The 22,846-nt window shown below is 42.7% G+C and overlaps 1 protein-coding gene across 1 annotated transcript in view; it reads left to right on the top strand.

Annotated features, from left to right (window-relative positions):
- The first annotated feature begins 380 nt into the window (after positions 1-380).
- LOC126260568 (insulin-like growth factor-binding protein complex acid labile subunit) overlaps positions 381-22,846 on the top strand; it is a 62,855-nt gene continuing 40,389 nt past the window's right edge. Inside the window, exons 1-2 of the mRNA XM_049957903.1 lie at positions 381-466; positions 20,244-20,616. Of these exons, the coding sequence (XP_049813860.1) occupies positions 20,359-20,616 (258 nt within the window). The 5' untranslated portion in view covers positions 381-466; positions 20,244-20,358. The remainder of the gene's footprint in view (positions 467-20,243; positions 20,617-22,846) is intronic.

Raw genomic sequence — 22,846 nt, 5'->3', positions numbered from 1 at the left:
CACGTTCACACTCACTTACATCTTGACGACCTGCCACTGTAGCAGCAGTAACCGATCTAACAACTACGCCAGAGACTTGCTGTCTTATATATGGGTTGCTGACCACAGCGCTGTATTCTAGCTGTTTACGTATCTCATAATACGCTTTTCTATACCAGTTTCTTTGGCACTTCATTGTAGCTGTGTAAAATGTGCGGTTCATTTCCCACAAATTTTATGCGACTGATTCTCTTGGAGAGAGCTAGGTCAGTATTTGGTGTGCCTTCTATGGAAGTGCGGCTAGGGAAGTGCGTGGATGTTGGCTGTGGCCGCAGCGACGGGAAGTTCGCCGCTCCCACGAGCGTTTATCTGGTACGTCGCGAGGCCTCGATACCGCGTCACTAAGATAACGCTCTCAGTTCTCGGCCAGATTCCTCGGGAAACGGACGGCCCGTCACGTCACATCACAACGTACCATATGTTCGCAGTAAGCAATACTTGTATTTAAACATTGTTTTCCTTAGATCTGCAATCCTTCTGTTCTTTGTAATCATTTGAAGCAGCTACTCAGCTCCGGCCAGTGTTCAGCTGTTCGTTGCTAGACTTATATTACTTGCGATGTCTTATATATGTGCGAGGACGTAGTTTTTATTTGCGTTACAACGTAAGGATGGATTTGTCATCTGTTTACTACTGTTTCGCACACACGTATTTTTGTTGTACATACTTTTTATTTATCCACGAACATAACCTTTGAAATTACGTCTGTTTCTTATTTTCAAAACACATGGGAAGGCGTTTGTTGTAATCCCTAACTTACGATAAAACGCCCAATGCACTCACACTGTAAAAGAAAAGTGTCTTGCCTGTTTCTCTCACTTATGGCTAGGACAAAGACTGTAATTTCTAAATGAATTCGAAGGACATGAAATCTACGCTCTTTACATGTTGTGCATACGTGCTTGACATCACGTACGAAATTTCCATGAACAGATAATTCCATAATCATTACTCGTCACATCACGTTCCGGCAGCTGACAAGACAGCACAGTACTGCCGTAGTAAAAATTTTGTAACTGCGACTTCACTTGACGTACGCCAGGTTTCAACAACATGCCGTATTATCTGTCGATATATCAGCTCGAACATAGCATACTCTTCTCCGAGCCAAATCGATCTCCTCTGCTGACGTAACAAGATAGTGGTGTGGAGAAACAGAACGATTTCATTAAATACGGTGTCACAAATCGCTGAAACGGACCGTACATTAGGGAGCGGACCGCCATTCAGCACCACTTGTTTCGTAACACAACTACGTAGTGATGGTTCCAAAGAAGCCCACGTCAGCGGAAGTGTGAGGTTAGCGCACGTGGGAATCACGACCTTGATAGCTGATTTCTGAATAACCACCGCTTAGTCGATAGAAAAAGCAATGTACTAGACACAAAATCGACAAACCGAGTCTTCGTTATCGGGGATATAGTGACTGTTAACAATTAACGTGCAGTTTAGTCACCATAGGTCATTTATTAATTTATCTATTACTTGTTTCACTAATCAGTCGCGAGCGTCTCTAGACGTTCATTGCGCTGATGGCAGTATGTTAGCTGATATACAACATAACATAGGCGACTCACGACGTTTTGAGTAGAGGATTGCGCCGTATGGTGCTTTAAACATTAAACGACTTGTATTCAGGGCAATGAAAGTCTGAAGATACTAGCAGCCGATGGCCGAAGCTAGTAATAGAACAAATAATAAGCAACATGTGGCCGCTTCTCTGTTCATTAAGAAACAAAATTTTTTATAATATCATAGTTTGAACTAACAACGTTCCACAATGTTTCACTTCTGTATTTGGCTAAAAAAGATCTTTAAAACCCGACAATGCAGGACCGAGGAAAGCTCAACATAAACATTTCTAGAATAGTGTGTATTTGGACTAGCATGTGACTATGAACAAATAACACCTTGAAAAATTACAGATCTTGGAAAATTTCTAGTAACGCAGAAAATATGGTTATTAAAAATTTGTGCTTAGGTACTGCTACTGTTTATTTTATTGATAAAAATATTACTATTCAGTATGAGTCTTCTTACTTATACAGAACTCCCTGTGAACAATGAATGAAATATTTGCAAGGAATCTAACCAAATCAAGGTTCGAGACCGTATTTCTGAAGATACTTCGTAACTGATGAAATTTTCTCGGGCTACCAGCCTACTCGTGGTGTCGTGTTTTGGCAACGGCGTGTATGAACTTGTAATCTTGAAGATGACGTATAGGTAATTTATCTAAACGTTGCGACAACACGATGCCACGGCTCAACTTATAACTCGAGAATATTTCATTATGAAATTTTCCGAGAAAACCTTCATTCCCATACTTTGTAACTACTATTTATTACGATTAAAAGATATCGAAGAGACATCGACGGCCATTTTGGAGATAGCTGAGTTAGTTTCAACAGAACTGATACGTTTTCTTGAATCTAGAAAGTCCTCTCACATCCATTATAACCTATACTTACATGTCACAGTCTTCTTTTGTCAGGCTAGTAATTTTTTAGTAATTTTATAGCGTATTGCACTGTTTTATTCTCTTGTTTATATTAGTTTTGTGTATTTTACTGACTTCTTCATCAATTCATAAACGAAGTACTGCAAAAAAATGATTATTTATTTCTTCGGGTGGAAAGCAGCATCTAGTAGCACGTTCAGTGTTTCTTATTTCACTAATCGCTAGATACAGTGCCCAGTAAATTTCAAGGTAGATTCTAAAACAGTGTTGCGTTTCAAGATATGTTACGAACTACTACAATGAAATGAACTCACAAACAATACGACAGGGCAAAATTTCTTCTTTTAAGGTTCACCATCTACGGAAAGCAGAAAAGAGTAACGCCCAGGCAGAGCCAGCAGACAGATAAAATAACAGTACAGAATCGGTCTGTGAGATATCCACTGAGGAAATTCGGGACACAACAGTGAAAAGGTACTGTAAATGGATATTCAACAAAGTGCAAATGAATACAAACGCCGGAGTAGAACTCACCACTGACAACATCTGCATTGTTAACTCTTCGTTTAAAAGTGAGGTTTATCCACAGCCTCCAGATTACAGCGTACACAGAATTCCAGTGTAATCTGACACTGTTGTTGCTTTATCTCAGTTTTTGAGAGGGTGATACTGTGCATTTGTGTGTATATGACATTATCGGTAGTTCACGAATTTTTGGAATCAACTCTCCTAACTACCAGAATTCTCAGCACTATTTTGTATAGTCGGATAGCTGTCATAAGCCTAGCACGTCTGCTTCAAGACTTCAGTGAAATCATTTACAATACGAATCCTGGTCTTGATATGTGTACTCTCATTCTACCACATTTTTAATGTTTTAAAAAGTGGAGTGGTGTTAAAAACATTCAGTGGCAGCACACGTTGTGACCACCTGCTTAATAGGGTGTTGATTCATTACTGCAACACAATGCAGCTCCGATTCTGAGTGGCATGTATTCGACAAGTCGTTGGTAGGTTTCCGGAGGTAAGTTCCAGCGGAAGTAAGCACATAAGCAAACAAACTTCATAAACTGCGGGCCGGTGGTATGTGGCTGTCCCCCCATACTATGTTACCGCCCGCCCCCACCAGCTTGGGTACATTATAGTGCGGTGCATGTTCCAAGTAGCCGATTACCAGGATGAAAGCGTGTCCGTATGCAACCATCTACCTGTTGTAAGAGGAAACGTGATTCACCCAACCAGGTGACACATTTCCATTCCTCCACGGTCCAACCTCAATGGTTCCGTACAAATTGCAGTCGTCGTTGACTAGATCGTCAGGATGCCACGCAAAGAAGTAGGAGTCGCCTGCTTGCGAGCCCCATGTTCAACCGTGCTCCCCAAAATACTTTTGATTGCACCAGCGTTGTACTCCATCATCAGGCATGACACATATCGCCGCCTTCCCTGCTTTATAGAGTGGGCAAGCCCCAGACTTCCAAGTTTTCTGATGATGCATGGAAGTCCAACAACTTTTCTACTAGAATGAGACGTTCACTCTGCAGGGGAGCGTGCGCTGATATGAAACTTCCTGGCAATTTAAAACTGTGTGCCGGACAGAGATTCGCACTCGGGACCTTTGCCTTTCGCGGGCAAGTGCTCTACCGACTGAGCTACCCAATCACGAGTTGCGACGTGTCCTCACAACCTCAGTTCTGCCAGTACATCGTCTCTTACCTTCCAAACTTCACAGAAGTTTTTCTGCAAGCCTTGCAGAACTAGCACTCCTGGAAGAAAGGATATTGCGGAGACGTGGCTTAGCCACTGCCTGGGGGATGTTTCCAGAGTAAGAGCACTTGCCTGCGAAAGGCAAAGGTCTTGAGTTCCAGTGTCTGTCCGGCACATGTTTTAATCTGCCAGGAAGTTTCTATTTTTCTACTACTCTTGGTAACACCATCCTTAAGTCATTTTCCATGGATACCCATGATAGTATCACACGAACAGCAGATCAGCTTCGCCATCTGTGGGGTACTGGTTCAAAAATGGTTCAAATGGCTCTGAGCACTATGCGACTTAACTTCTGAGGTCATCAGTCGCCTAGAACTTAGAACTAATTAAACCTAACTAACCTAAGGACATCACAGACATCCAGGCCCGAGGCAGGATTCGAAGCTGCGACCGTAGCGGACGGTCAACTCCAGACTGTAGCGCCTAGAACCGCACATGTGGGGTACTCTTCTGGGCCATAACAGTCAGCACTTTGTCAAAATCACGCACTTCAGACTATCTGAATCGATCCCCATATGTTTCTGCAGATCATATGCCTATTATCACACTAAGTATCATTCTGTCTCTCTGTGGGCAGTTGTCATAATGCTTTATCACACTAGCGTATATGTCAGAAAAAACATAAGTACCTGTGCAGTTGTTACGGCCGATAACTTTGTGTAGAGATATAATTTACACATGTAACTTCAAATTCAAAAGATACACTTTTTCTGAATATTACTGTGAAAGAGAAATAGGAGAAGATTTATTGGATTCCTATTAGATTTATAATCATCAGTAGTTGTGAAATTTATCATAATTCTACTACGGACTTCACTAAAATTTTCATCTCTGTTTGCAATAATGCAAGTACTTGTTTCATGGTTTATTTGTCTTCATTTTATAATAAGAAATATTAAAAGATCTGATATACAGACACATTTTATAAGCCCCTGTTATATAGGCTGCCCAGCATGACAGATACATTGTGTGGGAACAGCTGCAACCTCCCTTATCTACTATATTTGCAATGCAGCCTACATGTCATGGGCAAGAAACAGTTATCCAGCGCTTTAGGTGTAGGCTGCCCACCAATACAGGTGTGTTGTGCTGTTGCAGTAGTACTGGCCTACTTCATCGGCCTGTTTTGCATCAGAGCCTGTACATTATGGGGAAAAAAATGTTTTCAAGCACTTGACGCATAGGTGGTGCTGCACAAGAGGCATTTTGTGGGAGTAGTACCAGCACGTTATCGACCCCTTTTGTAGGCACTACATGGGTAGGTGGGAATGCCTGGAGGAAAGTTGAGATTGAGAGAGAGAGGCAGGGGACAAGGTAGGGAGAGAATGGCCAAGAGGGATACACAGAGAGGGAGGATGGGATGAGGTGGACAGAGAGAGAGAGAGAGAGAGAGGTGGAGGAGATAGACAGAGAGAGGGGAGGTCAGAGGGAGGGGGAAGAGGAGATAGACTGAAAGAGGAGAGGGAAGAGGTGCGATTGGGGAAGGAGGAGATGTGCAAGTAGGGAGATAAGGAGGTGATGGGGAGAGAGGGGGAAGGAGATGGACCAAGACATGTGTGTATTACAATGTGTGACATACACCTACACATGCAATGCTTTGTGGACAAGGAAAGTCTCTATTAAAAGGAACTTTCTTCCAGTATTTCTGTTAGTTCGATTTATGGTTGTGTCCATATAGAGCCAGTGTAAGGTACCCAATATGAAACAAATTCATGACATGGGTTGTGGAACACCATGTCAAAAATATTGTACAGAGAGAAGTGATAGAGAAGTCTGTCGGCAAGGAGAGAGTTTTTGACAGGTTAGATATGAAAACTACACACTTTTTCACTGCTATCACTACCTGCTATGACTACTACCGAAATTAATCAATAATTACTCATGTACTCATTGTGGAGTTTTGTGGGTACCCCTTGACTCATTTATTACTTGTTTTAAGGTCTATTGCGGGTAGTTTCCGCATCTTTTTTTATTTTTTGACTTGTTATAAGTAATTAACTGTCTGCATGTGATTTTTTCCCTGGAAGGAGCACAGTTTTAAAGGAGGCAGCAAAGAACAGGAGCCGAGACATACTGTTGTTTTCGATTATTATCAAGAAAGTTGGTCCAGTTTACTGCCTCCATCTGAAGGATGAGTCACAAGGCCGACAGCAGTGTCACACATACCTTCACTATAAGTGCTTGACCTTTATAAGTTACGAATGACGAGGGGAAAGTTATGGTACACCTCGTAATATGACACCTCGTAATATCGTGTCAGTCCTCCTTTTGGCCGGAGTACTGTAGCAGTTCGACGTGGCACAACTAAGTCATTGGAACTCCAATGCAGAAATATTGATCCATACTGCCTCTAGAGCCACCCATAATTGCCAAAGTCTCGTCAGTGAAGCTTCCCCCATGAACCATGGACCTTGCCGTTGGTGGGGAGGCTTGCGTGCCTCAGCGATACAGATGGCAGTACCGTAGGTGCAACCACAGCGGAGGGGTATCTGTTGAGAGGCCAGACAAACATGTGGTTCCTGAAGAGGGGCAGCAGCCTTTTCAGTAGTTGCAGGGGCAACAGTCTGGATGTTTGACTGATCTGGCCTTGTAACATTAACCAAAACGGCCTTGCTGTGCTGGTACTGCGAACGGCTGAAAGCAAGGGGAAACTACAGCCGTAAATTTTCTCGAGGACATGCAGCTTTACTGTATGATTAAATGATGATGGCGTCCTCTTGGGTAAAATATTCCGGAGGTAAAATAGTCCCCCATTCGGATCTCCGGGCGGGGACTACTCAAGAGGATGTCGTTATCAGGAGAAAGAAAACTGGCGTTCTACGGATCGGAGCGTGGAATGTCAGATCCCTTAATCGGGCAGGTAGGTTAGAAAATTTAAAAAGGGAAATGGATAGGTTAAAGTTAGATATAGTGGGAATTAGTGAAGTTCGGTGGCAGGAGGAACAAGACTTTTGGTCGGGTGATTACAGGGTTATAAATACAAAATCAAATAGGGGTAACGCAGGAGTAGGTTTAATAATGAATAAAAAAATAGGAGTGTGGGTTAGCTACTACAAACAGCATAGTGAACGCATTATTGTGGCCAAGATAGACACAAAGCCCATGCCTACTACAGTAGTACAAGTTTATATGCCAACTAGCTCTGCAGATGATGAAGAAATTGATGAAATGTATGACGAGATAAAAGAAATTATTCAGGTAGTGAAGGGAGACGAAAATTTAATAGTCATGGGTGACTGGAATTCGTCAGTAGGAAAAGGGAGAGAAGGAAACATAGTAGGGGAATATGGATTGGGGGGAAGAAATGAAAGAGGAAGCCGCCTTGTAGAATTTTGCACAGAGCATAACTTATCATAGCTAACACTTGGTTCAAGAATCATGAAAGAAGGTTGTATACATGGAAGAATCCTGGAGATGCCAATAGGTATCAGATAGATTATATAATGGTAAGACAGAGATTTAGGAACCAGGTTTTAAATTGTAAGACATTTCCAGGGGCAGATGTGAATTCTGACCACAATCTATTGGTTATGAACTGCAGATTGAAACTGAAGAAACTGCAAAATGTGGGAATTTAAGGAGATGGGACCTGGATAAACTGAAAGAACCAGAGGTTGTAGAGAGTTTCAGGGAGAGCATAAGGGAACAATTGACAGGAGTGGGGGAAAGAAATACAGTAGAAGAAGAATGGGTAGCTCTGAGGGATGAAGTAGTGAAGGCAGCAGAGGATCAAGTAGGTAAAAAGACGAGGGCTAATAGAAATCCTTGGGTAACAGAAGAAATATTGAATTTAATTGATGAAAGGAGAAAATATGAAAATGCAGTAAATGAAGCACGGAAAAGGGAATACAAACGTCTCAAAAATGAGATCGACAGAAAGTGCAAAATGGCTAAGCAGGGATGGCTAGAGGACAAATGTAAGGATGTAGAGGCTTGTCTCACTAGGGGTAAGATAGATACTGCCTACAGGAAAATTAAAGAGACCTTTGGAGAGAAGAGAAACACTTGTATGAATATCAAGAGCTCAGATGGCAACCCAGTTCTAAGCAAATAAGGGAAGGCAGAAAGGTGGAAGGAGTATATAGAGGGTTTATACAAGGGCGATGTACTTGAGGACAGTATTATGGAAATGGAAGAGGATGTAGATGAAAATGAAATGGGAGATAAGATACTGCGTGAAGAGCTTGACAGAGCACTGAAAGACCTGAGTCGAAACAAGGCCCCGGGAGTAGACAACATTCCATTAGAACTACTGATGGCCTTGGGAGAGCCAGTCATGACAAAACTCTACCATCTGGTGAGCAAGATGTATGAGAAGGACGAAATACCAACAGACTTCAAGAAGAATATAATAATTCCAATCCCAAAGAAAGCAGGTGTCGACAGATGTGAAAATTACCGAACTATCAGTTTAATAAGTCACAGCTGCAAAATACTAACGCGAATTCTTTACAGACGAATGGAAAAACTGGTAGAAGCGGACCTCGCGGAAGATCAGTTTGGATTCCGTAGAAATGTTGGAACACGTGAGGCAATACTAACCTTACGACTTATCTTAGAAGAAAGATTAAGAAAAGGCAAACCTACGTTTCTAGCATTTGTAGACTTATAGAAAGCTTTTGACAACGTTAACTGGAATATTCTTTTTCAAATTCTGAAGGTGGCAGGGGTCAAATACAGGGAGCGGAAGGCTATTTACAATTTGTACAGAAACCAGATGGCAGTTATAAGAGTCGAGGGGCATGAAAGGGAAGCAGTGGTTGGGAAAGGAGTGAGACAGGGTTGTAGCCTCTCCCCGAAGTTATTCAATCTGTATATTGAGCAAGCAGTAAAGGAAACAAAAGAAAAATTCGGAGTAGGTATTCAAATTCATGGAGAAGAAGTAAAAACTTTGAGGTTCGCCGATTACATTGTAATTCTGTCAGAGACAGCAAAGGACTTGGAAGAGCAGTTGAACGGAATGGACAGTGTCTTGAAAGGAGGATATAAGATGAACATCAACAAAAGCAAAACGAGGATAATGGAATGTAGTCGAATTAAATCGGGTGATGCTGAGGGGATTAGATTAGGAAATGAGACACTTAAAGTAGTAAAGGAGTTTTGCTATTTAGGGAGTAAAATAACTGATGATGGTCGAAGTAGAGAGGATATAAAATGTAGACTGGCAATGGCAAGGAAATCGTTTCTGAAGAAGAGAAATTTGTTAACATCGAGTATAGATGTGTCAGGAAGTCGTTTCTGAAAGTATTTGTATGGAGTGTAGCCATGTATGGAAGTGAAACATGGACGATAACCAGTTTGGACAAGAAGAGAATAGAAGCTTCCGAAATGTGGTGCTACAGAAGAATGCTGAAGATAAGGTGGGTAGATCACATAACTAATGAGGACGTATTGAATAGGATTGGGGAGAAGAGAAGTTTGTGGCACAACTTGACTAGAAGAAGGGATCGGTTGGTAGGACATGTTTTGAGGCATCAAGGGATCACAAATTTAGCATTGGAGGGCAGCGTGGAGGGTAAAAATCGTAGAGGGAGACCAAGAGATGAATACACTAAGCAGATTCAGAAGGATGTAGGTTGCAGTAGGTACTGGGAGATGAAGAAGCTTGCACAGGATAGAGTAGCATGGAGAGCTGCATCAAACCAGTCTCAGGACTGAAGACCACAACAACAACAGTCAGTGAAGGATGTTTTGCACGAACTGACCTCTCGATTATGACCCATAAATCTTCCATGGGAGTCATGTGGGGCGATCTGGGTGGTCAAATGATACGCTCAAATTGTCCAGAATGCTCTTTAGACCAATCGCGAACAACTGTAGCCCCGTGACATGACATTGTTGTCTGAGAGCATGAAGTTCATGAACGGCTGCAGATGATCTGCAGGTAGCCAAACATACCAACACAACCAGTCTATTCCATGGAAACACGGCCCACGCCGTTATGAAGCCACCACCAGCTGGCACACTGCCTTGTTGACGGGCCTATCGGTTCTTGGGGTCTGCGCCACACTCTAACCCTACCATCAGGTCGTACCAAATGAATCGGGACTCATCTAACCAAGCCATGGTTCCCAGTCGTCTAGGGTCCAAACGATAAGGTCGCAAGCCCAGGAGAGGAGATGCAGGCGATGTCGTGCTGTTAGCAAAGGTACTCGTGTCGGTCGTCTGCTTCCACAGCGCAATAATACTATATTTTGACGCATTGTCCTAACGGATACGTTCGTCGTGCGTCCCACACTGATTTCTGATAATATTTGACGCAGTGCCGTCTGTGTGTTAGCACTGACAACTCTAAGCAAGCGCCGCTGCTCTCGGTCGTTAAGTGAAGGTCGTCAGGCACTGGGTTATTCGTGACGAGAGGTAATGCCTGAAATTTGGTATTCTCGGCACACTCTTGAGATTGTGAATCTCGGAGTACTGAATTCGCGAACGATTTCCGAAATGGAAAAGCCCACGCGTCTAGCTCCAACCACCATTCAGCGTTCAAGGTCTATTAATTCCCGTCGTGCTGCGATAATCTTGTCGGAAGCTTTTTCACGTAAATCACCCGAGTATAAACGGCAGCTCCCCCAATGTATTACCCTTTTATACCTTGTGTATCCGACGCTACCGCCATCTGTACATGCGCATATTGCTATACGATGACTTGTCACCTCAGTGGGTATTGGTTTCGGATTAGTGACAGTATCACAGGACAGACGCGGTCAGGCCAGTAAGATTCTGGCTTTGCGTGGTTCCTCTAAAACTCCTCGGATTAACGAGAGCTATAGCTTTAAACAAATCAAGATCGCGTCTCTTTTCAGTTTTAGCGAAATTTAGCTACTTTTCTGTCTCCCATGATTCTGATGTCGAAAGGAGGTATAGCTATATCTGCTTCTCACTTTGACTCCTTGAGACACTGAAAATGTTAAGGAATGACTAGAAGAACGACTCTGGAATTGATGTTCACAAACTGGATGACAGCACATCTAGCCGTCGAAATATTTCTGAAGCAACGTTTTGCACACGAGGGATTCCAAGCGCTGACACGCTAGTACGCTTCCTATTGACGGATTTTTTTCGACAATTGCTCATACGAATGAACTGATGATGCAAACTTAATTCATCTGTAGGCAGCATTCCTGTCAAACAGACCTTTTCTAGAAAGAAACTCGAAACGAGACGGCCTTTTAAAGAGCCTCTTCAGTCTAAAACTGAAACTATCCTAGCGTTTGTGAAACGATCACAGATCGTCCGCAGCATAAATCTACGGTAAATGTCTGCCAGCTTATAGCTTCATGAAAAGGCGCGCTCCAGTTGCATCATCCACATTCTTCCAGAACAAAAAAAAAAGTTTTGATCGTTCCCCATTTGGGTCATTAACAAGTAGTTAATTCCGTCATTTCGCCTTTCATTAGATGTTTTTGATAATTTGAGCTTTTACCGTTTCTCTACTTACGTTCTAGTGTAATCGCTGAGACCAACCGTGAGAAAATTGTGCGGTTTCAGCGCAGCATGATGGACGAAAGTAAACTAATGCGCTGCCAAATACGGAAATTAATTACCATGGAGACGTCATGTGATATTATTTTGGAAACGCATAAAGAAATAAGATGTTCTCCTCGACATGGGATAGTGACAAAAATTTGAAACCTGGACTGGGAGATAGCCTGTTGCTTCCAACTAATATCATTCGAGTAAGGCTGATAAGAAAGATAAGAGAGAGTAGAAGCCTTGTTAAGGCTCTCGAACTGTGCTTTCTCTTTGGCAGTTCGTGAATGTAACGGGAAATAGCGAGGTTCGTACTATTTATTAACTTCACGCAGTCCGACTCCAATATGCCTTTTGACTCCGCACTTCACAATACTGTGAAACTACGGAGCACATAACTTACGAACTCCGTGTATTCATTCGTAACTATGAAATTGAATGCAAAAGTAACTGCCCATCCCGCTTTATTTTCCTATCCTCAGTATGTTAGCTTGAGAGACTACAACTTCAATTAAACATTTGTATTCAGGTTACGTGATGTAAAGCAGTCCTGTTGTTACCTGTTTGCCACACGCCATAAGAATGTTTTGTTTGGCATTTCTATTCGCTATAAAATCTAATCATTATTTACTTAAATTCATTGAAGTATCCAACTGTAATTAGATTTTATGATCTGTAATGGGCACTTTCCCAAATCGTGATGTTGTGACCAATTTGATCGATGTTCTTGGAACATACTGAAATACAGAAAACGGATCCTTATTCCTTTCTCGAAGTAACAACTGGTTTGTACGCAGAGGCAGACTAATTTAGATGTTAGTGGAACGTATTCCTCCACCAATGTTCCTGATTATTCATTTCAACTCGGAGATATCGTCGACCCTTAACTGCATCATCAATTATGTTTAACTCAAAATTTTTATCATTGCTTTCCTGAACTTATGGAAAAAACCCCTGAACGTTTTATGTTATGTCTGAGCACTTTTTCAAACTGCAGTTAATTACGATTGCCTCAAGGGTTCTATTTTTGTCATTGTGTAGCGGTAAAGAAATACCGAAACTGAAAGCCTTTCTTTTGAGTTGATACATACAGGATGACAGTTATTGAACTATATGAAATAAGTAACTTAGTTACAAACTACGGCTTGCACACACTTAATTCAACCTGTAAACGTCACTACAGAAATTTGGATTTAGTTTATGACATGTTCGATATGACTGCCATCATAGGCTATGAAGTGGCGGAGACGAATAGCGAAATTCTGCATGACCCGCTGAAGTGTCGGAACATAACTGCTGTCGATGACTTCCTGAATGGCTGTTTTCAATTATTTAGGGTTATTGCTGTGCACCTTGTTTTTAATATAGCCCCACGAAAAGAAGTAGCATGTGTTCAGATCCGGAGAATATAGTTGCCAATGGAGGTCCATGCCATTGGCCTCTGGGTATCCCAGAGACAGAATGCGTTCCCAAGCTGCTTCTCCAGGGCGTCAAAAACTCTCCTGATTCGATGGGGTCGAGCTCCGTCTTGGATGAATGCGGATTCTCTGTAAACCCAAATGTGTCCACTTTGCTTATTGGTGAACCCACCCAACTGAAAGTGGGATTCGTCGCTAAACGAAACCATATTTCTATCAAAGTCCTGCTCGTTAGTTCTGTGGACAACAGTGTTGGCGAAACGCAGCCACTGTTCCATGGCCCTGGGGCTTAATGGCTGATGGGTCTGAATTTTGTAAGGGAAGAGGTGCAAGTCTTCAACAACAATTTGTCGCAGTCTCCCAGATGATTTCCACCTGTTGCACAGCTCGTCTGACCAATTTCCTGGGGCTGATTTGAAACACAGTGCGTGTCTCTCGATGTTTTCGGGCATTTACATTCTTCCTGGACGGCCGACATTGCCGTCATCACGAACACTACCCGTTCTCTCAAATGTGCGGATCAAATTCTTGATTGTTACCACACTTGGACCGGTTGTCTTCGGTTTGAACTCGGTCACAAACTTCCTTTGAAACGCATTTGGGCTGTTATTGCTCGCATAATAGGCCTTCAGTAGCGCTATAAAAAATGGTTCAAATGGCCCTGAGCACTATGGGACTCAACATCTGAGGTCATCAGTCCCCTAGAACGTAGAACTAATTAAACCTAACTAACCTAAGGACATCACACACATCCATGCCCGAGGCAGGATTCGAACCTGCGACGTAGCGGTCGCGCGGTTCCAGGCGGAAGCGCCTAAAACCGCTCGGCTACAACAATAGCGCTATACTCTCAGGCACGCTGTAACGTGACATTTTCACGTGCAAATGGTACCAATTCCCGTCATGGCCTGCGGCCTACCGTGCCGTTTGAACGTCCTAAGGCAACCTTTTAGGAGTTATGACGACTTTGTTTTATATAATTCAATAATTGTCACCCTGTATCTGGAAACATATGCAATGGTTACACATTATATTGCAAGCACATTTAACAATGACGTGAGTTTGAAACTTGCTTGTCTTCATATAATTCAATAATTGTCACCCTGTATCTGGAAACATATGCAATGGTTACACATTATATTGCAGGCACATTTAACAATGGCGTGAGTATGAAACTTGCTTGTCATTGACACCTGTGAGATAGGAATATATGTTAAGTCTTATCTTATGAACCTAAAGAATCTGATATCTACAAGCATTATCTTCTCTCACCGTCAGCAAGAATACCTGCTTTGTAATTTTGTAGACTACCATTGTGCTCACATTTTTCGTATGTATGAATAATAATAATAGACCTCTGATGCAAGTAATATTGCTATTAACTTGTGAGAAACAACAAGTTCTTGTATTTGAAAGGCTATTAGCACCTACACCTATATAGATATTTCGCAAGCCACCATAAGTTGTATGGCGGAAGGCACCATTTTCCCCCGCTAGTAGTTCCCTTTCCTGTTCCACCCGCAAATGTAACGAGGAAAAACGACTGTTCATACGTTTCCGTACGCGCCCTAATTTCTTCGTGATGCTTACTTACGTTGGCAGCAGGTGAATCGTTCTGCACTCAGCCGCTATTGGCAGTTCTACAAATTTTCTTACTAGCGTTTCGCGAAAAGAATGTCGTCTTCCCTCCATGGATTCCAATCTTCATAATAAAACATAAAACTACAACAAATTTTCTAGTATTATATCGCCGTTACACGACATAAAAACGACTAACTTTCAAATTAAATATGCTTCTTTTGGTCAGTGGCAAAACCTGGGGTTTGTGTTACTGAAGATAGTAAGTACCGAAAACGCTTTAATGGAGGAAGGTATAGGTAAACTGAAAGTTTATGTTGAGATTTCCTGTGAGCCAGAAAGATTCAGCTCCATAATGTGGGCTACGGGGACGGAGGTCTGAGTTACCGTTCTGAAATATATTCCTCAGGAAAGAAGATTAAGGGCTGACGTCCTGTCGGTGACGAGTTTCAGGCGGTGAAACACTGTCAGGAAGATTGATTGAGTTTTCTGCCTTGTTAAGGAATTTGGAAACTGGCTGTCACATTACTCAACTGCCGAAAAAGTAACTCGAAAGGTATGATTTACTGGCAGTTGGTAGAACGCTTTTCTTTCTAAATTAACCCAATGATATGAGTTTCTATACCTAATATGTCACCAAAGTAACGATGTTTGAGCGCCGAAAAAGCGTTTTAGGTAAAGAAATAGTTGTGGGTTTCAGTGTTTTCCTGGGACTTCTGTGAATGGTACGTCAGTGTAGGAACACTACAGTGTAGATAATTAAAGGCAGCTAGGGGGCAAGATATGGTGTTAAGAGGAGGCTTTTTCACTCGAATAGCACTAATTCTTGATAATCTTTATACTTTCAGTGATACTTTCAGCGAAAGGGGGCCACATCCTGCCACACACAGTCTCGTCAGTAAGTTTCAGTCTCTCGCTTCCTTCACTGTCAAATGATGGGAACTGAATGTTATTTCACCTCTACCATTTCAGCCAGCTTGCTCTATGTCGTTTCGGCAGCGAATTTTAGAAATATATATCAATATCTTCGTAACGATAATGGGCTGTCCACAACTCAAAGAGAAATCAGGCACCGAAAATACGCATCAAAAAGCTAGAGGATGTCCTGAAATCGCTGAAAGGGAAAGGAAGAAAGACAAGGGGCGAATGAAACCTCCCTGTACCATTTCGTTACGCCAATGGTTCTGTGTTGTCTGCCCTTAGTGTAACAACAACTAGACGAAATTAATAGAGAAATTTTGAAATTATGCCTGAAAATCAGTTACAACACTAAAAGAAGATGTAATGAATACTTCGAGAACAACTGCACAAATTTATAATGATAACAGCAGCTGAATTCTCCGTAGTTGCTGAAAAATATATGATAATCGAACAAAAAAAGAATTTATTTTCGCTTGCAGATACGTTAAGAATGGATAATGAAGTTACAGTACGAGCTGACGGGCTTTTGTATTTAGAGCAGTTGAAGACAACCAATCAGTAAAAGCAATAAACAGAAGAGTAGAAAACAGTCTGTAATGCATTTGGTAAACCATACAGAGGGCTCTTAACCAAACATGCGGTGTGTCGTCAACAGCTACATCTATACCTCGCAAGCCACCTTCGTTCGGTATGTGGCCGCTGGTTACTATGCGTACTGCAAAACTTACCCCACTTCTTATCACAGTCGCGAAATAGTTGCGGGAGAAACGGCATTATTAATCTCTCCCTGTCAGTTGGAATCCCTCTAACTTTGCCTCCGTGATCTTTTGGTGTGATATATGTTGGAGGAAGCAAAATTTTGGTTCACTGTTCTAGGAATGTACGCTGTTCGAACTTAAGCTGTAAGCCCCACCGTGATTCGCAACATCTGTATTGCAGCGTTCACCAATGGAGCGTCTTCGTGGCGCTTTCGCACTAACTAAACGATCCTGTGATGAAACCTGCTGCCGTTACGTGTTGATTTCCGATTCCTCTATCACCCTGTCTGGCAAAAGATACAAGCGTGAAGAGTAATTTTCAAATGTCGGTAGAAAAAGAGTTTCGTAAGACGCGTCCTTCGTGAGAGGTCTACACCGCCCGAGAATTCTTTCCATGTATCTCGGTGTAGCACTACCTGTCCTGCTATTAATTTCATGTGGTGAGCCCACGTGAAAGTATTCCGTATGCGTTTCCAAGATGTTTAATGAGAGTGTTTATTTCAGTTATTGTTCGACAACTATGTAATCGAACAGTAACGGATCCTTTAATTTACCCTCTTGGTCAGTTTTTTAATGCTTCCTCTGACATAAAATTGGGGCCAGTCCTGAAGTGGGTGAGCTCTTGGTGATAACTATCTCCGTAAATAGTTAGAAGGGCACGATTAAACCATAGTAAGTAAATCCTACTCCCAAATTTGGCGGATAGTAAACGCTACTCATTATTGTTTGGGCGTCCACCACCACTCACCTGCGAGTAAGTGAAACCAGTCGTGCGCCCTTGTGTACGTGTGTACGTGTGTGTGTGTGTGTGTGTGTGTGCGTGTGCGTGTGCGTGTGTGTGTGTGTTTGTTCATATTTCTAGGTTCCGTCCTCTTCTCTTCTTTTGTTATAGCCTCTGTAGGACTACTGGCATCTCCTTCATATTTTCCTTTTCTCGACCCCCAACATCGCGCTTTCCCTTTTTCCCTTCTACTCTTCTTATGAGCTCTTTCAAATGTTTTTCTCCTCTCTGTTACACTGGTGGCTCTCCATATTTTAGCTGCATTGAGTACCTGCTTTTCAAGTATTCCGTTCCTTCCAGTGAAATCCCACCTCCGAACAACCCATTCTGAGTTCAACAACTCGCCCAAGGAAATGGCACTAATAGAGGCTACCAAGACGATGCATAGTGAAAAGGTAAACAATCTTGGAAATGTAACAGCACAAAGATTGTAAATAGACTCGAAATAGTGGCAGCCAACGTTGCCACATATTTTAGCAGTCTGTAAATGTGGCAAACATTTCGGTTTTTCTTTTATATGTATGTGTAGTAGATGTTATAATGTAATTAGATGTTATAAAGTAATCTGTTAAACACACCACTGCACTGAAGAATACGGTTTAAGAAATTTCCATTATCGCTGTGTTAGCCTGCGTTATGAAAATTAATTCTGAAATGTGTAACTTAGAACTTTCTAGATCCTATCTTAGCAAAAGGTTTACAGTTCTGACGTTATAACAATTACAGTAAATGCACTAACGAAAGTTTTATTGCTCTGACGTCCTAACTATAATTAAGGATATTTTGGACAAACACAGGACTTAACAGTGTCACATACAGACGGGAAGTAAAACTTAGATTTTTCAATAAGATTATCAAATGTACAAAAATTGTTCAAATGTGTGTCAAATCTTATGGGACTTAACTGCTAAGGTCATCAGTCCCTAAGCTTACACACTACTGAACCTAAATTACGCTAAGGACAAACACACACACCCACGCCCGAGGGAGGACTCGAACCTCCGCCGGGACCAGCCGCACAGTCCATGACTGCAGCGCCTAAGATTATCCGTTACAATGATAACCATAATGGCTTTATTCACTTAAGATAAATTAAAGCTAATTTAAGAAATGTCAGGTTTTATAATGTTTCCATAACAGCAGGATTGCCAAAGTAATGATTGTATTAGGTTTATCTTTCAAGTTCAGTTTATTTGAGAGAGACTTCCACAAAAATTATTTTAAAATGGGCTTATTGGACGTCAAATGAAATTATATCACTTAGTACTTACGAGGCAATTAAAACTGTAAATGAGAGCACTCAGGATTTATGGACTAACATGCAGCAAGAAGGCAGTAAGCACAACTGTATATACAGTAAGTTCTCGCTAAAAATAAGAATTGTAAGTAGCACAGAAATTGTAAGCTTAAGCAATAAATAACAGTCTACTGCAAATTAAGGTCTAGACTCCAATAATATAAATGTAGAAAATTTCAAGATTACTAGTTAAAGTAATATAATACATTAACGCACTGAAGAACAAAAGAAGCTGGTACACATGTCTAATATCGTGTAGGGGACCCGCGAGCGTGCAGAAGTGCCGCAACTCGACGTGACATGGACTCGAAAAATGTCTGAAGCAATGCTGAGAGAATTGACACAATAAATCCTGCAGGGCTCCATAAATAGATAAGAATACCACGGGTTGGAGATCTCTTCTGAACAGCAAGCTGCAAGGCATCCCAGATATACTCAATAATGTTCATCTCTCTGGAGTGTGGCGGCAAGCGAAAGTGTTTAAACTCAGAAGAGCGTTTCTGGAGCCACATTGCACCAAACCTACGGGTGTGGCGAGTCCCATTGTCTTGCTGGAACTGCCGAAGTCCGTCGCAATGCACAATGGACATGAACGGATGCAGGTGATCAGACAGGATGCTTACGTACGTGTCACCTTTCATAGTCGTATCTAGACGTATCGGGGTTCCCATATCAATCCATCTGCACACTCCCCACACCATTGCAGAGCCTCCACCACCTTGAACAGTCCGTGCTGACATGCAGGGTCCATGGATTCATGAGGTTGTCTCCATACCCGTACACGTCGATCCGCTAGGTACAATTTGAAATGAGAGTCGTCCGACCAGGCAACATGTTTCCAGTCATTAACACTCCAGTGTTGGTGTTGACGGGACAAGCTAAGGCTTAAGACTATGTGGCGTGCAGGCACCAAGGGTACACGGGTTGGCCTTCGGCTCCTGAAGCCCATATCGATGATGTTTCGTTGAATGGTTCGGACGATGACACTTGTTGATGGACCAGCATTGATATATGTAGCGATTTGCGGAAGGGTTGCAGTTCTGTTGAACGATTCTCTTGAGTTGTCATTGGTGCCGTTCTTGCAGGTTCTATTTCTCGCCGCAGCGATGTCATTGATTTGATGTTTTACTGGATTTCTGATATTCACGGTACACTCGTGAAATGGTCGTACCGAAAAATCCCCCATCATCGCTACTTCGGACATGCAGTACCCATCGCTCGTGCACCGACTATAACATCACGTTCAAACTGGCTTAAATCTTGATAACCCACCATTGTAGCAGCAGTAACCGATATAACAACTGCGCCAAACACTTGTTGTGTTATATAGGCGTTGCCGCCCGCGGCGCCGTATTCTGCCTGTTTACACATCTCTGTATTTGAATACGCATGCATATACCAGTTTGTTCTCGCTTCAGTGTATATCATTTAACATAAGCGTGCTCAAGGAAAGAAAACCAATTTTTTTCAGCTTAATTTTATCAATAATTTCTCGAACTGTATAAAATGTATATTATAGTTTTTATCTTATATCTGTGTATATTTATTTGTAAATAAGTAAGCAAAACTGCTAAATACTATTCAGAAAAGAGGGCACAGTGCTCCACCTCCACGTTGCTCGGACCACGGGCAACACCACCAAAGGCAACAGTAGCAGCAGTGGAGAAAAAAAAAAAAAAGAAATAAACAAAAGAATCTCGATTCCAGTATTACCTCTTTCCCACTCTCTTATGTAAAACGTTTGCTTCTCCAGACATGTCACACACCAACTCACCAGTCTCTCCTCGTGATGATGGTGATCGATGGACGTGAGTCACGGATTAGCAACGGATGGTGACACTCGGCGATTCTCGCGGCGGTGAGGGGATATGTTTCCCCTGGTGACGGCCGTGCTGGTGGCGCTGGCGGCCTCGGCGGCTGGCGCTGCTGGCGGCTACGTGCACCCCGTCAACTGCCTGTGCCGGCCCCCGCCCTCCACCCCGCAGACGGCCGTCTGCAGCCACGGCGGCCTCTCCAGGGTCCCGCGCTGCGTCGCCTCCGACGTCGCCGACCTGCACCTCGCCTACCCGCTGGTCCACTCCGTGCTGCCGGACGTGTTCGTCGGCATCGAATTCTACAAGCTTCAAGTATGTCGACTTCTTTCGTTGTAGCGTTCCTTCGTCCCGAGGCATCGATTAGTCTTCTCCAATCTTGCGACGAGAAGCCATCAGCGGCTCGTGAGGAAAATTAGACCCCCTATCGAACCTCTGACAAATTCGGAAACGTTTGTTTGGGACGGTTTCTTGTTCCTAAGACTTTTAGTACTCTCATATTTAATTATGTCGACTTCTTTCGTTGTAGCGTTCCTTCCTCCCGAGGCATCGACGGTAGTCTTATCCACTCTTGCGACGAGAAGCCATGAGCGGCTCGTGAGGCAAATGAGACCCCCCATCGAACCTTCGAAAATTTCGGAAACATTCGTTTGAGGCGGTTGCTTGTTCCTAAGACTGTTAGTATTCTCATATTTAAATAACTTGCATTTACCAATCCAGTCTCTTCCCCACGAACATTACATTGGTCACTGACAAGATCACACCATTTAAACACTACTTACACACACACATCCTGATGTCAGACACTCAATCGGTACCAAACGTTGTATGTCGAAAGACTATCAGCCAAAACACCGATTTAGATCGTGTTACGTGCTCTCGTCCAACAGAACATTGCAAATGTTAATTAAAAGTAACACCGGAACTACTGAGCACAGGAAAAGCAGGTCAGTGCACAGTGGTTTTGTAGATGTCGCGTGATTGGTTTAGCAGAGCGTGAGGTATCGAATCAAACGTCCCGCGTTCAGACCCCACTGATGACAATTATTTTTAAATGTTTTGGCGTGAAACTCTTATATGGTAGGACACTTCCTTCACATGTAAAAGGACCTTTCGGATTTTGTGGCAATGTTCTTTTGACAGTCTGCTTTCGCTCCGGTAGTTGAAAGTAGCGTCCATACGCGCGGAAGAACACCACACCTATCTACACAAATGTATTCTATAGATTTACTGCTTTCAACTAACGAAGCGAAAGCAGACTGCCAAAAGAATATTGCTACAAATTTCGGAAAGCGCTTTTACATGTCAGGAAAACGTTCTTCCGTATAACAGTTTCACGCGTAAATAGTTGAAAAGAATAGCAATCAGAGGTTTGCATGCGGGACCTTTGATACCTCATCAGGCACTACCAACTTAAGCGCCCGAGATATACAAAAAAACTACTCACAGATACGCTTTACCTGTGCTCCGTGGTTCTGGTGCTACTTTTAACTAGCATTTTCGCATATTTTACTGGACAACAGCAGACATCACGAACTAAATCGGTGTTTTGGTTGATAATCTATCGAAGTCAAACGTTTGCTACCGATCTGAGTGTCTGACATATGGACGTCTAAGTGTCTGCCACTATTTATAGGAACATGTTTCACATATAAATTCAGTTAATAACTGAAAGTTAGTATTCACAGTGAAGTTACAGGGGGTGAAAAAAAGTATGGAAACACCGCGAGAAACGAACGCTTGAACATAGATGCAGATGCTAACCAAAGCTGCACGGTGCGCTGTTGTATTTGACCACGTACGGTGTTAGTGTTGAAAAATGTGTTCAAATGTGTGTGAAATCTTATGGGACTTAACTGCTAAGGTCATCAGTCCCTAAGCTTACCCACTACTTAAGCTAAATTATCCTAAGGACAAACACACACACCCATGCCCTAGGGAGGACTCGAACCTCCGCCGGGACAGCCGCACAGGGCGTTAGTGTCCTCAGCACGTAGCAAGTTTACGTCGTGGCCAGTACAGTGTTCCGTATAGCTGTGAGGGTGTTATATCGGAGCTAAGTGGCTCTGAATGAGGGCAAATTGTTGGTGCTCACATGTTGGGTGCTTCCGTAACAAAGGTAGCCAAAGTGTTTGGTATTTCAAGACGCAACATATAGAATACTATTACCGCATACAGGGTAAGTGTAAAAACACCATCCTCTACGTCACAAGCTGCGCACTGCGCGGCGGGTTGGAATTCCGAAACATCAGTGGCGCAAATGACCGTAACAGGAAAACGTGGTGCTGAAGCCACAAAACGTGGACTATGAAGCAATGGAAGAAAGTCATTTAGTTGGGTGAATCTTGCTGCAGACTGTTTCCAACTCCCGGCCCGTCCGAAGAGTGAAACAGGAAGGGATTTGGTGATGGTTCGGGGAGCCGTATCGTTGTATTCCATGTGCCCCACGGGTACTCTGCAAGGTCGCGTTACAACCAAAGTTTATGTGACGGTTTTGTCTGATTAGCTTCATCCTGTGGTACAATGTTTGTCCCCAGTGGTGATT

The sequence above is a fragment of the Schistocerca nitens genome, chromosome 5, assembly GCF_023898315.1.
Source record: "Schistocerca nitens isolate TAMUIC-IGC-003100 chromosome 5, iqSchNite1.1, whole genome shotgun sequence".
Lineage (NCBI taxonomy): Eukaryota > Metazoa > Arthropoda > Insecta > Orthoptera > Acrididae > Schistocerca > Schistocerca nitens.
This window is presented reverse-complemented; position numbering and strand designations above follow the sequence as displayed.